We start from the raw sequence: 15,458 nt of genomic DNA, 5'->3' as shown, positions 1-15,458 counted from the left end.
GATACTTGGCCATCCCATAGTGACATTCGGCTATGGTCACCAGATAGCCAAGGGGAGAAAATAACTTGTGGGTACAAATTAAGAAGGTATAATACATTTGGCTCATTATCAAACACGCTAAAAATGTGTGTGGGCTGTGACACTACAAATCTGCTTTTATGAATTTATCTTACAAAAATAATTAAGAATGTATGTGATTAGTGTAGTTGCAAGGGTGCTTATCACAAAGGTTATAAAAGTAAAAGATTAGAAATAGCCTGCATACTAATAATAGGAAGTTGAATGCATAAATGATATTATATTGACACAATAGAAACATACAGTTAATAGAAACAACATTATCAAAGTCTATTGATATGAACAAATATTTATGATATGCAGTTAATTACAAACTGTATTGCAGCAGTTTCCTTTAACACACACGCATATACAGAGGTATTTATATCAAAATGTCAACTGTGCTTATTTCAAAGTGGTGAGATTAAAGACAATACGTTTTTCTTCTTTTTGCTTACTTGACTTTTCTAAAGTATCTATAATTAACACCTATCATTTCCATTTATAAATTCATTCATTTGTAAACAAAGATTTTAAAGCTATTTCTGTAGTCTACGGGTGAGGTGCTTGGGAAGGAAATAGAAAGGGACGAATGTGAGATGTGATCTAGTAAATGGGTCACAACAATTGACAGGAGCAGGGAATTGATTGGTTAGAAAAAGCAAGTAATCAACAGGTGTCAACAGGTGTAACTGCCTTGAGTACCGGATGATATTAGGGATTGAATATTTGCATCCCCCGCCCCAAGGTATTTGTTGAAATCTTAACCCCTCTGTGTTGGCATTAGGAGGTGGGACCTTTGGGTGGTAATTAGTTCAAGGGAGGAGTCCTTATAAGTGGGACTGTATAAAAGGGACACGGGGAGCTCTCTAGCCCTCTTTCCTCCACATGAGGATACAGGGAGAAGGTGCCGTCCTGTGACCTGGAAGAAGATGGGCTATCACCAGACTCTGACCATGCAGGCTCCCTAATTTCAGACTTCCAGCCTCCAGAACTGTAAAAAATGAATTTCTCTTGTTTATAAGCCACCTCGTCTATGGTTCTTTGTTATAGACTCCTGAACTGATGAAAACCAATGTCATTTTATCAAGCATAGATTTTAAAAATGGGAAATATTAGAATCCTTTCAGCACATACATAAATATTCTTTTCTTTCTCTCCTATCCTTGACTGAATTCCATTATTTCTACTGCTCTTCCTCCGCAGGGTACTCCTTGGAAGAACTTCTGGCCCATGTTGGCAATACCTTTGGGTCTCTTATTGGCTGTTCACTCCTAGGCACTGAAAAAACAAAATCAATTTAAGAAAATGATACATTTTAAGATGAAAGATTACCAAACAGACCACTTGGAATAAATTTTGAACATGACAAAGTAACTATTGACTTTCTTACACTTCATTGTTTAATTTTTACGTCAGCACTTCTAGTTCATTTACAGCACAGATTTGGTTTCTCAGTTTTTTAAATAGAGTATTAACTGGTAGGGGAAATGAGGGTAAAAAGTCGAGATCATAGATACTACGGGCATTGATAATCAACTTATTTAGATAAAATACTTGTGGCATGTCAACTAAATAAATGTGATAACTCCATTTCATTTACAAAGAATTTTTTAAGAAATATAAGGCACTTGGTAATGATAACAAAAAATGATAATAAGAGTAGCTGACATATCTAATACATACTCTGTGAACCTCACATATATTATCTTATTCAATTCTTAGAACAATCTTATGAAGCAAGTACTATTATTATCTGTATTTTACAGATAAGAAATTGAAACCCAGTAAGTAATTTGTCCAAGGTTGTACAGTGATAGTAACCTACTCTAAAACTACCAGTTTAATTGTGGTTAAATTTTAAAAGTGCACCCAGGGGGTGAATAAGACATCATACTACCTACCATCGGAGAACATGCAAAGACATTTATTTATTTATTTATTTATTTATCGAGACAGAGCCTCAAGCTGTCGTCTTAGCCGCTTGAGCTACAGGTGCCGAGCCACAGACATTTTCTTTAGGGAATTTTAAGTCTAGACAAGAATCATTAACAAAGGAGTTAAGTAAAAATTCCAGGCAATCTTTTTTGTTTTTTAAATTACAGATGTACCAAAGAATACTTTAACTTCCTTAAACTTTCTGTTTAACAATCTGGCATTTTTCAGTAGTATTCTATATAAATGAGCACATGTAATATTTAATGCCTTCATTGCTAAAATTTTCCATTGCAGTTAATGATTTCCATAGCATTTTTTGGCTATGCTTATATTATAGCCAAAAAATAAGCACATGAGGTTGAAATATCGAAATAAAAATCAACAACAAAATCCTGGGTTAACTAAGTTGCATTTCAGATAATTGTAATAAACCCACCCTTAGCCAGATTGTCTGTTCCCTGAAGTTATCCAATATCAAAAGACACCCCAGACAGGCAGAAATTTCAGGCACATCTTGGCAACAAATTGTAAAGGGCTCTTTCATATGCATTATCTCTCTCTGCATCCAATTGGTGGGTAGAACCAGGAATTTTAACTGTAATTCATTTGGTAGGACCTGTATTATTTTTACCAAATTTAATGAGATTAACTCATGGCTTTGCAACCACTGAATTTAAAAAATCAGATCCTTTTTACCTGAAAACACTGGCTGACTAACTAACCTTTTTCATTTCCTCAACTAATTCTACTGATTCTCTTAAATGCAATCAGAAGATAAATGCTGCCCAATTTCTTTGTTATTCATTTTTCCTAGTCTCTTTGTCAGGACGTAAATATAAATGTTCATTGGCATAAAACAAGCTGGTTAGAAATGTTTAATTTTTAAGAAGGTCAGGACTTAAGTACTTGCGTTATTAGCTCTTCTTCCGATTGTGGTAAAAATATTTTTCAGTCTTTTCTAGGAGTTAGTGATTTGTTTGCTGCTGTTAGTGTTAAGGTAACATTAACTTTTGTTCCCGGGAATTCTCCAAATCTCAGTAGCTTAATCCAGTGGAATTTTATTACTCATTTACATAAAGTCAATCACTGGTGGGGGCCCGGGCAGATAAAGGCTCCACCAGTGGCAGACAAGAGAAGAGAGAACATGGACAATGAACAGGGCATGTAGCTTTTCTGAGCCCTGAGATGACACAGAGCACCTTACGCTGACCAGAATGTAGGCTTGTGGCCTTATCGAGCTTTAGGAAGGGAGTGTAGAGAAGGCAAGGGCTGGCAGGCCATAGAAGGGGAGTGCAAATATTTTTGGTGAAATAACAAGTCGCCACCTCCAACTACAAGTGCTAAATTCTGAGAAATTATATATTAGAAAGGGTGACCTTTGACCTGGTTTTTTAAAATAAATGTTTTATGAAGCTTACATAGAGTAATTAATTTCAATAAAGGAAATTAAATAGTATCTGTTGATTGAGCACCTACTATGTGTAAGTTTCTTGGTAAAGCCTGTGGAAAAGAGAGAAGCCACACAGATGAATGAAAGATGAACGAAACACTGTCTCTTCATGAAGCATTGCCAGGAAGTGAACTTACGTGTACGTTATGTGCCACGTAGCTGTAATTTAAAACGTAATTTTACTTATAGAACAAACAAGAAAAAGTTTGTAAAGGAAACATGTATTTTCTCATGAAACATTTTCACTAGGGACAAATGGAAAAACACAAAAAAATACAAATGTCTCTAATTCAATCACACAGAGGGAATAACTGTGAATACTTCTCCTTTCAATATTATGGATACACATATTTGAAAACTTATTTTCATGAAAATAAATGTCAAAGCACTGAAGTTGAAAACATCAGTTGACCTGAATTTACGGTATTTGTAGTCATGAAGAAATCTGAGAAAGGATGCCAAAACAAACTGGTTTTCTTTGCTAGTATCTGGAACACTAAGGTTCATGATTTATCATTAAAAGAGAGAGAGGGAGGAGGAGGAGGAATGTTTACACCAACTTTTAAACACCTAACAAATAAATGAAAACATGTTGTTGCAAAAACAGTCACCATAAAAACGTATTGAAATACCCTATATTTATTCAATACACAGTGTGTGCAAGGACCACCAGAATGTGTTCTAGGAGAAATGGATGAAAGGCCAGTGATATTAGGAGAATTTTTTTTTTTTATGGTAATAACCGTCCAAAGACAATTAGGCTCAGCCAGGAGCTGTCTCCATCACTGGAAGACTTGGAGCAAAGACTGGAAGACCTCTCCTCTGGAATGCTGAAGAGGGAATACAAAGATGGGATGGGTGATAGCACGTTCCCTAAAATCCTCCCCCATCCAGGGTGCACAGATACATACCACGCATATGGCCAAGCACATGGCTCCTGCAGGACGGGCTCTGGAGAAGACTTTACTGAAGCTGAGATTATACAGCCTTTGGTAAAACTGGCCCAATCAGATGATCTCCTAGTTGGCTTTTCTAACTCTGGGGTAGTAGGAATTAAATGCATCATCCTTGGCACCCCAAACACTGCTGGAACTCAAATGGGTACAGGATTGAAAAAGAAGGTGGAAAGCAGACAGAGAATCCGTGGGACGTTATAGGAGGCTGAGGGGAGTCACAGGTGTCTTTCCAGGGGGCTCAGAGTGCCCTGAGTATAAAGGGTTGGTCTGAAAATCAAACAACTCTTTTTTTTTTTTCCTGTTTGGCAGCCACTTTCCTCTTCCCCCACCTCTTAGTTCAGGTCTGGCTGCAGCAATGTCGTCCCAGTTCATCTAGATGGGTTATTTCTAATTTGGGCAACAGAGACACAGTTGATACTGTGAATCTTAAGAATCTTAAGAAAAGATAATTCTTTGCCACATCACTAATTTCCATTCAATCAAAAGCTGCATCTGGGCGGCACCTGTGACTCAGTGGGTAGGGCAACTGGACCCACATACGAGGGTGGCGGGTTCAAACCTGCCCCCGCCAAACTGCAACAAAAAAATAGCCCGGCATGGGCGGCGCCTGTGGCTCAAAGGAGTAGGGCACTAGCCCTTATGCTGAGGTGGCCCGTTCAAATACAGCCCCAGCCAAAAACTGCAAAAGAGAAAAAAATAAAGCTGCATCTTCTCCCTGCTTTGATCAGATTACTGGAACTCTAACTTTGAATGGAAAAAGAAAAACATATGGTCAGTAAATTGTTCCATTACGTTGGCAAAATATCTCAACTAATCACATTTTGACTTAACGGGCCACTGACGTTATAGAATTTTGTTGACTCTTCCTTTCTCCAGTCCTCAGCCAACTCACCTTAGCTGTTTTGAAAACAAACCTCCAATGTGGGTTTGAAATAAAACTGCATCGTAAACAATCGGTAGGTGTTTTTCAAAGTGGTTTCAGGGAAGTGCCACAGAGTAAGTAGGCGACCACCAGGCTGTTAAAATATTTCCTGTCCTAACCAGGGTTGCGTTTTGGGAGAATATTTAACAGGGAGGGTTTTAATGCTTCTAAGGATGTTGAAACTAAAGAACAAATATTGACCAGAGGGCACCACGACTCTCCTGAAAGAGAGTAAAATGCATCCTTTATAAAATGAAAAACTACTTGGAGGATTTATTCCAAACCCTCCGCACAAATTGCCTCTCTAAGGACCGAGGGGTCAGCCTGGCACTGCCGCGGCCTGGGCACTAACGCGCCGCGGGGACATCATCACAGGTCCCCTGGCTGTGAGGCCACCGCCTCCCCGCCCGGCGGACCAGCGCCTCCAGCCAGAGCGACTGGCCCCGCGGGCCACCCCGGGCCGCAGCTGGCGGCCGCTGGCACGAGTGCTCGGTAGCTGGGCCAGGGCGCGGCCCCAGGTTGACTCCGCCGAGGCCACCCCGCGTGGCAGCCGCTCCGAGCCCGGGGCTGCCCTGGAGGTGAGGCCGGCGCACGGGGACCCTCCCCGCGCCGGGCGCCGGTGAGTCAAGGCGCGTTGTGCAAGTGCTGGCCGGGCGGCCGGCGCCTCCCCCTCGGTCTTTCACCCCGCGTGGTTACGAAAGCGCGACCCCCTCCCCGCGCAACTATAAAGCACCGGGCGGCCGGCGGCGCGCTCGCCTCCTCGCTCCGCGCCGCGGCCAGGCTTCGCGTCTCCCGCCGGTGAGCGGCCCCGGGCCGGGTGAGCGGGCGGGCGGGCGGCGGGATGGACTGGGGCAGCCCTGGGGCCCTGCCGCCTGGCGCTCACGGCCGAACGTTCCCCGCAGGGCGGACTCCTGGGCAAGATGAAGTGGATGTGGGCGCTCTTGCTGCTGGCGGCGCTGGGCAGCGGCCAGGCGGAGCGCGACTGCCGGGTGAGCAGCTTCCAAGTCAAGGAGAACTTCGACAAGGCGCGCGTAGGTGTCCGCCTGGGCGGCCCTGGTGGCCGGGTCCCCCAGCCCCGCACCCTTGGCTGCCGCCGGCCGAGCACCCCCAGACACCAGACCCCTGCTCTCACCCCTTTCGCAGTTCGCTGGCACCTGGTACGCCATGGCCAAGAAGGACCCCGAGGGCCTCTTTCTGCAGGATAACATCGTCGCCGAGTTCTCCGTGGACGAGCATGGCCAGATGAGCGCCACGGCCAAGGGCCGAGTGCGTCTTTTGAAGTCAGTGACCCCTGGGCAGCTAGCTGTGCGCTTTTTTTGCTCCATGGTCCCGGGCCCTGCTTGCCGAGTGCCAGACCCCATGAGGGAGGGAAGAGAGCCCCTGGGTGGAGGGAGGGAGGCCTTTGCCAGGCTTGGCTCAGGATCCTCTTGGCTTTTGCAGTAACTGGGACGTGTGCGCAGACATGGTGGGCACCTTCACAGATACCGAGGACTCTGCCAAGTTCAAGATGAAGTACTGGGGCGTAGCCTCCTTTCTTCAGAAAGGAAGTGAGTAGTTAGCGGAACAGAACGGGTTGGGGAGCCTACCTGGCCAAATCTCTGCGTCTCTTCGCCAGTGACAGCCTTGGGAAGAATGGCCTGTGAGAAGGTCTGTAAACGACAGGAACTCTCAGGACCGCCTGCGGTTAGGGGCATGATTGAGAGTAGCCAGCCCCCCTTCCACACCTCCCCAGTCAGGAATCCTGGTCCCCCCGAAAAGGACCTTTCAGTTTACCAGGTGCCATTTTGCCAGCGGGGAAATGTGCCAAGGAGAGTAACCGGCTCTATGCTTTCCTGTTCTGCCTCCCACATCCCCTCTCCACCTGGCTTTGCATCTCCTTTTTCCCTTTGGGATGAATCCTGGAGACAGCTTGACTCTCTGGGGCCCAGCAGGAGTAAGAGACACCCATCCAGTGATGGAGAAAGCGCTGTGCATAGAGTTGGCTCACACAGCAGCACTCTGCCTGCTATGTTGAGATTCTGGGCCAGGCACAGTGTTCTGGGTGGCAGTGTCCTTTAAGCCCAAAATTCAGATTGGGGGTGGGGGTGAGGCATGTTGAACACTCTTAGAACATCCTAAAACTTGGCCTAATCATGAGAACACAGTATCTGCCTGCTCTTTCCACCTGCCCCATCCCAGTTCTCCTAAGTTTTAAATCTGGAGTCTACTTGGTAGCTAGAGAATGACGTCGGCTAGGGATTCCTATCATGGTATCAGAGAGAGTTGACCCTACCAAGGAGGTTCAGTACATAGATAAATAAACTAAAGCCCAGAGAAGTCAGTGCTTTGTCCAAGGTGATGCAACAAGTTTGTGAGAGCCAATGTCAGCCAATGTCAGCCCTGGGAGAGGGTTCCGACTCCCAGGCCAGGATTAGGTGGCCCTGAACTGCAGGGACTTCTCATACAGACCATCTTTCCTAAAGTATATGTGAGTTCTCCTGTGAGATAGAGCCCAGGAGTCCTTCGGGGGTCTCTCTTCACGCTGGGATCCACAGCAGAAGTGTCCTTTATGTAACCCTTTGCTCTCTACACATGCCACACAGTCCTTGACTTCTCTGAAGTTGTGTGTTAGATGAAATAGAACTTTTTAAAAGTCACATTACATTTTCATTTGGATTTACATTGTATAAATGACAGGAGGTTGCTGCACTACAAAGGGAAAAAACTTTTATCCTTAGAAGTAAGAAAAAGTATTTTATATAGTGTAGTGAACTTTTCTATTTTTTTTTTTTGTAGAGACAGAGTCTCACTTTATGGCCCTCAGTAGAGTGCGGTGGCCTCACACAGCTCACAGCAACCTCCAACTCCTGGGCTTAAGCGATTCTCTTGCCTCAGCCTCCCGAGTAGCTGGGACTACAGGCGCCCGCCACAACGCCCGGCTATTTTTTTGGTTGCAGTTTGGCTGGGGCCAGGTTTGAACCCGCCATCCTCGGTATATGAGGCCGGCGCCTTACCGACTGAGCCACAGGCGCCGCCCACAAACTTTTCAAAGTGATTTGTGTAGAGTGAGAGATATACTTTTCTGATAATGGATTGTGAAAGTCAGAGGTACAAGATCACTAATTTTTAGAAAATGTGAACATGGGTGGGCACCCGTAGCTCAGTGAATAGGGTGCTGGCCACATACACGGAGGCTGGCAGGTTCAAGCCCGGCCTGGGCCTGCTAAACAACAATGACAACTGCAACAAAAAGATAGCCAGGTGTTGTGGTGGGCACCTGTAGTCCCAGCTACTTGGGAGGGAGGCAAGAGAATCACTTGAGCCTAAGAGTTTAAGGTTGCTGTGAGCTGTGACACCATGGCACTCTACCAAGGGTGACATAGTGAGACTCTGTCTCAAAAAAGAAAAGAAAAGAAAAGAAAGAAAGAAAGAAAATGTGAAACACAAATGCTGTATGACATTTTGAGATTCCCCTTAAAGGACTATAGGATTCTAAGCAGTGCCTTATAGGGACAGGGTTGGGGAAGACCCGGTGACGAGGTAGGATTTTGTTTTTTCCCTCCTCCTCCCCCTACCAAACCAGATTAGCTCTGCTTTTGCCTCTCACATATTGGCCTTTTTAGCTAGGATTTCATTTGGAAGAAAAATACAAGTATTGAAATCTTAAAAGTGGTTGCCAGAGATAGTAATTTTGAGATAACTATAATATGGAAGGTTTAAGGATGAATTCCTTCTTAGGTTACCTTTGAGAAAAGCTGTGCAGTATAGTGGGTAAGCCTGCATGGTTAGAACTAAGCAGCCTGAATTCAAATCCCAGCTCAAGCACTACTTGTGGGATAGGTTGCTGAGCTGCTCAGTGGCTCAGTTTCCTCATCTGCAAAGTGGCATGATCATAGCACCTATCTCATGGGTTGTGTAATGAAGATGCAATGAGTCAAGGTAGAGAAAGCACTCAGAACAGTGCCCGAGACCCAAGTTCACTCTAAGTGCCTGATGTTATTGCAGCTTCGTTATCTCCCTGCTCATTAAATCATAGCTTTCTATTCCAAGTCTGGAATGGGAGAACCCACAGAGACCACTGGGTTCAAGTCTCTCATTTTACAAGTGAAGAAACTGAGGCTCATATTAGAGAAGTGACTGGCCTAGGCACATGCAACTAATCAGTGGCACTTTGTGGCACCTCTTAGCTGTAGGAATATAAAATGCCACGAACTATCCTTCTGTTTTCTGAGTAGCTCACAAACTGTAATACTTGGTGCAGCTCCTTCCTCTGTTTTACGTGCTTGTTTGGGGGTCTTCTTTGAAAACTCTGCTTTCATCCCTTGTGCCAATTTCTTCTTTGACCTTGGTCTTGCTGTGAACAATGACCTGGACAGGCGGATTCGAAGGCCACTCAGTGCTGCCTGCATTCTCAATCCCTCCCTGTTCCTCACGCTGCATCACGCCAAATGGATGTGTTTAAAATGAGTGCACTTATGAACAGAAAATAGCTCACGGGCAAATGCTCATTAAATTTGTTGCCTAATTATTAAAAACTTAAATGTAACTCACCTCTGAGGTTGAACATGACATTTCTGTGTTGACACACGCTGCCATGGCTTGCTGCCCCAGCCGTGGGCGTACTTGGTACTGGTCTCCTTCCCTCCTAGCTCTGCTGGCAGCAAGCAGGATGACTCAGGGGTTGAGGATGCTGCGGCTGGCAGGTGTGGGATGAATGCAGGCTAGCCTCTCTGAAATTCGATTTCCTTAGCTGTGCAATGGGCATAAAGAATAGTTCCATTTCATAGGCTTGTGGGCAGGAGTAACTAATGAAAGTGCTTAGCCTACTGCATAACAAATCCGCAACAAATACTAGCTATGACCATCATTGTTCGGGGCCCTCTCCTTTTGTCCTTTTCCCAGATAAAATGTCATTCTGCTGGTAAAGGGGCCCTTGTCAGTCTGAAAACTAATGCAGGCCTGAATGTCTACATCAGTGTTTCACTAAGTTAGCGTCCCTGGACCACCTATATCTAAATCAACTGGGGCGGGGGGCTTATTAAAAATGCAGATTTCTGGGTCCAAACTCAGACTTATTGACTCAGAAACTCTAGGGTAGGGCCCTGGAGTCTGCGTTTTTAAGTATGCTCCTTGGTATGTTCCTTCTGCACAGGGAAGTTTGAGGAACATTGGTCTAGATAATTCAATCCAAAGACTTATCTTGGCTCACTTAGATATCAAGTCCTCAGACTCTATTCAGTTTGCTGGGGCCTGTTGAGTTATTTTGACAAGTAGTCCAAAGTAGCATTAAATCTCTAGCTTGATTGGCACAGCTGGGTCCTTAGGCCTGAGAAGCACAGGAAGCTTCTCACCTGGTCTTGTCACTTTAGATGATAGGCACATAGGTCTAGGGAGCTGAAGGGACATATTCCAGGCCTACAGTGAGTGACAGATCTTCCGTGGAACCAGTCCACCAGAGACAGCTCCCTCAACCTAGGGTTTTCTCCAAGTTTTGGACTGACAGTCCAGACCTCTAAACCACTCTGTGTGAGTACAGTGTAGACGCTGCTGCAGTGTAACCCCATTCCCTGATGGTAGAGGGACTCAGGGGCTCCCAGCTGCTGCCTCGAGCACTCTCTCTCCCCATCTCCACTCCATACAGTTAGCTGCTATCTGGAAATGTCTGGGGTGTCTGGTTCTCCAGAGGAGCCCTGCCCAGCCACTGGGAGCGAAGAGCTTGGAGAACCAATCTCTTTCTCTCTAGCCGCACTCAGGCAGTTCATTTTTTGTAAATACTCTTAGAAGGGAGAGTCTGGTCAAGGTTGCTGTGATTTAAATTCTTCATCTTTGAACTATTCATCGAAAAGAGGCTGGAAATTAACCAAACCAACTTAGGCCTTCTTTTAAAGTCAAGAACATTAGCCAATTTTACTTATCCAACCATTGAAAGTTAACCTAGTTCTTATGTCAGAATTCACATTCTGGCAGCAATTTTGGAAAAAAAGAAAATTCAAGCTGCGGATTTGCCAAGCTAATAGCTTGAGTCAAGTAACATTTCAAAGGCGAGTGTTTTTGTGTCTGAGAGGCAGGCTCCTGAGGCGCCTGCAACTGGCACAGTGATCCCCATAACCAGGGAAGAAGTGACTTCATCAGGGGACGAGGAAGGCTCTGCCCAGGTGCTAGGAGTCTGGGAGAGGAGCCGGCGGTTAGGGTGAGGTCCACGTGGCCTCTATTCCTGGCCTTTCTGTGAATAACTTTGCGGTTGCTGCTGAGCTGTCATCAGTCTGGGGCATTACCCCTCACTGCCGCACCTCCCACTGCCACCCTGAGCCCTAGGCTCTGACACTTAGCCTGAGACAGCCTGGGTGGCCCAGAGGTGGCTCCTTCTTCCTCCTGGCAGGCCCTGGTTAGCTGAAGAGAGGGCTCCACACCCACTCCTGTGACAGTCCTCCTGTGCGGCCTGGGTGTGGGCTGAGTCCCTGCCTGGGCATTACCCCAGGAGTTCTCGGAGAGTCACACCCAGAGGCTTCACACCCTCTAATGCCGGGGGCCCCAGCCCCCTCCTCTGCCTGGAATACGGCACAGTGTAGGGCTCCCCTTGCTCCAAGACCTGGGTGGGGGACAGACACACAAAGCCTTTTGTTTCTTGGCTCCCCCACCCTCGCTTCACTTACTGTCTGGAAAGGATGTGGTCAAAGGGTTAAGTATGTGGGCTCTGGAGTCACACTCCTCAGCTTGAATCCCAGGGCTGCCCTGCCTTTTGTGACCTTAGGTGAATTATTTAGTGACTCTGTGCCTCAGTTTCCTTATCTGTAAAATAGGGAATGTGAGAAATAACCGTGAGAACATATGGAAAGTGTCCAGACAGCAACTGGCACATAATTAAATGCTCAGAAAGCCCCAGCCCTGGTTTTATGTTGACAAGAAGATCAAAAGTGGCACTTTTATCTGAATGAGCGTATTTGGATAAATCTGAACCCTGCTTTTTCTCTGTGGCAAACGGCCCACCTGCATTCTTGCTAACATTATTTCCCCTCCTGCCTTTGTTGGTATTTTTACCACCTTAAGTTAAACCTGTTCTGCATGGCTTATGTCTCAGCCTTGAGGAGTACATATAATCTAAATTCGTCAAGGACTTGGCTTTGCTTCTGTCAGGGGAGTGTTGAAGAGTATAGGCCCTAAGGGGAATGTGTGATGCTAGATGGTGGGCACCTGGTGCCCCCACAGCAAAACCTACTGTGTTGCCAGCATGGAGAAGTGAGGAGAAGTGAGGAGAGTCACTCCGCAGGAATTAGGAAGTGAGGAGAGCATGGCCATGGGAGCAGCAGCTCCGGTGGGTAGAGAGGCAGGAGGGCAGCGTGGTGAGATGACTAAGAACTAGCTGATAGAGAGCATTGAAAAAGGTGCAGCCTGATGGCGGAGGTAGGTGGGTGGCAGCCAGACATTAGCCACAGAAGACACAAGGTCATTGGAGGGTAGATGGCTAAGACAACAGTACAAAGGTTTATCTTGTGGTTTTCATGGGCCCACATTCTCAGTGGGTCTTTGGAAAGATGCCCTCACATTTTTCATCAGGATGAGAGATGATCATTGCAGCTAATGAGGTCCCCCTGACTCTAAGACTTTCTTCTATAAAAAAGAACAAGATCCTTTCTGATTTGACCAATTTTATGACAGCTGTCAAGACTCTCTGTAGTCTCCAGCTTCCTAAGGAAATGATACCAGTTTCAGGAAGTCACTGGGTTCTCAGGGAATCGGTTTCCCTGACCTCTGAACCCCGCACGGGAGAGGGACTGATGGGCACTATGGCTCTGGCTTGCAGACGATGACCACTGGATCATCGACACCGACTATGACACCTACGCCGTGCAGTACTCCTGCCGCCTCTTGAACATCGACGGCACCTGTGCTGACAGCTACTCCTTCATCTTTGCCCGTGACCCCCGAGGCCTGACTCCCGATGCACAGAGGATCGTGAGGCAGCGCCAGGAGGAGCTGTGCCTGGCCAGGCAGTACAGGCTGATCACCCACAATGGTGAGTGGGGTGCGGGTGCTGCCTGGCTCTCCCTGGGGGCCAGAGAGAGAAGGCAGAGGGTCTGGGGACCCCCAGAGGGCCAGGGACCCCTCTGAGATCACATCTTGATCATTTTGACCAGATCTTCCACTGGCCTTATCATGGGGCTGATGTAGGAGTGAGCAAAGGCCTTTGTTCGAAACCCTAACACTTTAATTAAGTAAAACTTCTGCTGCAGACGACATACTTTTCCTTTTATTCTGCTACCTTAGTCCATTTCTGTGGTCACCCCTGGGTTCACTGCCTGAAAAAATCGAGTTTGACTGAATTAATATTGTTTGCGGATTGAGTAGCCCAGTGAAGAGGTGGGCAGCTCACGTGGCCATTGATTTAAAAGCTCAGAGACATCAACATAGGAAGTTCAAAAGAGAATGATTTCAACAAACGTTCTCTTTTCTATATGAAACCAAATATTGGTAGCTGGTTTACCTCACTTGGGTTTTTTGAGATCCCTTAAAACAACTGTAGGATCTTTTTTATCGATATTACCCTTATCTAATCATGAGTTCAAAGCCAGGAACATTGTGGAAGAAAGTGCACGTCTATTTGGAATGGACACTCCTTCCTATGGGAAACTGTGTTTCAAAGTCCAATTAGGGTGATGCTAAAAGGTAGAAAAAAAAGGGACCATCTAAGTGACCAGTACACCAATCAGCTATGAATTCAGACCAAAAACATAAATAAGATTTGAAAGCCCCAGCCTGGAGACAGCCTAAATGTGGGGCTGGTGAGGATATCACCTCAGCTGGGTGCCCTGCTAAGGCCTTGACCTACATCATCTCACTCACTACAAACACCTTCCAGAGCAGATACTCTTTTTTTTTTTTTTGTGGTTTTTGGCCGGGGCTGGGTTTGAACCCGCCACCTCCGGCATATGGGACTGGCGCCCCACTCCTTGAGCCACAGGCACCACCCCCAGAGCAGATACTCTTATTATCCACATTGTACTGACAAGAAAATGGAGGCTAAAAAAGTTCCCCAAGATCTTCAGTAAGTAGCTGAGTTGGATGCAAACCTAGAATTTTGTGACTCTGAAGTCCTTTGGGTTACCACCTGGTGACACATGATATGGTGATCACTTTAAAACCATATGACACGTGGTGATCACTTTAAAACCACCAACAGGCCAGGCGCAGTGGCTTACACCTGTAATCCTAGCACTCTGGGAGGCTGAGGCAGGAGGATCACTTAAGCCCAGGAGTTAGAGGTTGTAGAAAGCTGTGATGATGCCACTGCACTCTAGCCTCGGAGACAGACTGGGATCCTGTACCCACCCCCCAAAAACAAAAACAAAAACAAAACCATCAACAATGTGGCCGAGGTCAGGCTGACTTGTCCTCCACTAACTGAAATGGGAGAATGAGCACCCCAACACTTTGAAATGCAGTGAGGCAAGTTTAAGAGAAATAAAGGAAGCACGTTTCATACAGCAGATCCTATTCTCTCAACCTCCAGGGCCCCCAGAGAAATTCAGAGGGTTTCAGAAATAGCCCTAAGGGTGTTTATGAATTACAACCACTTCAAACTTTAAGGGTTGCAATCTGCAGTGATGTATTTGCACAAAGAATCTGCTGAATGAAGGCAACTCTGATGCCACCATGATATTTGTTGTCTACATAAACACAGTCCATCTTTCTGTCAGTAATGGCCTTGTTTTCTGTATTTCAGGTTATTGTGATGGCAAATCAGAAAGAAACCTTTTGTAGCAACATCAAGGATGTAAAGTTTCATTTGAAAACTTCTGATTTACTCTCATTCAGTCTTCAAAACTATTTATCTTAGGAGTTTAATTTGCCCCTCTCTCCTACCTTTCATTAGTACACGGAAAGCCTTTAGTACACGTCAAGATAAATGCAGGAATAACTGGATCTGCGTGCAGTCAAATGTATATCTCTCCTGAAGTTTTCTTAGGGATCATTTGAAACTGAGGATTCCAGACTTCAATTCATTAAAATATAGTCACCCATTTCCTATGATTTGAATTTTTCTTTGTGTTTGTGTTGAAGGTGAGAAATCCTGTAGATGGTTGGGTGGGGTTGGATTTTATAGACCCCCGTGGTCATGGCTCTTTCTGACCTTTGGGCTACTCTAGAGCCTAATCTC

The 15,458-nt window shown here is 45.6% G+C and overlaps 1 protein-coding gene and 1 long non-coding RNA gene across 2 annotated transcripts; one reads left to right on the top strand and one right to left on the bottom strand.

Annotated features, from left to right (window-relative positions):
* Positions 1 to 348: 348 nt before the first annotated feature.
* LOC128580635 (uncharacterized) lies at positions 349 to 5,795 on the bottom strand. The gene is made up of 3 exons (XR_008378709.1): positions 5,294 to 5,795; positions 4,357 to 5,145; positions 349 to 1,338 (listed from the first exon to the last, which is right to left on the bottom strand). It is a non-coding gene; the product is annotated as an uncharacterized LOC128580635 (long non-coding RNA).
* Positions 5,796 to 5,983: 188 nt separating this feature from the next.
* On the top strand, positions 5,984 to 15,331 carry RBP4 (retinol binding protein 4). The gene is made up of 6 exons (XM_053582745.1): positions 5,984 to 6,121; positions 6,226 to 6,354; positions 6,467 to 6,603; positions 6,764 to 6,870; positions 13,104 to 13,316; positions 15,024 to 15,331. The coding sequence occupies exons 2-6, from the start codon at positions 6,244 to 6,246 to the stop codon at positions 15,059 to 15,061; spliced, it is 606 nt and encodes a 201-aa protein (XP_053438720.1). The 5' UTR covers positions 5,984 to 6,121; positions 6,226 to 6,243; the 3' UTR covers positions 15,062 to 15,331.
* Positions 15,332 to 15,458: the final 127 nt, after the last annotated feature.

Source organism: Nycticebus coucang, chromosome 3, assembly GCF_027406575.1.
Source record: "Nycticebus coucang isolate mNycCou1 chromosome 3, mNycCou1.pri, whole genome shotgun sequence".
Classification (NCBI taxonomy): Eukaryota; Metazoa; Chordata; class Mammalia; order Primates; family Lorisidae; genus Nycticebus; species Nycticebus coucang.
Note: the sequence above shows the minus strand (reverse complement) of the source record. Positions and strands in the feature narration are given on the sequence as shown.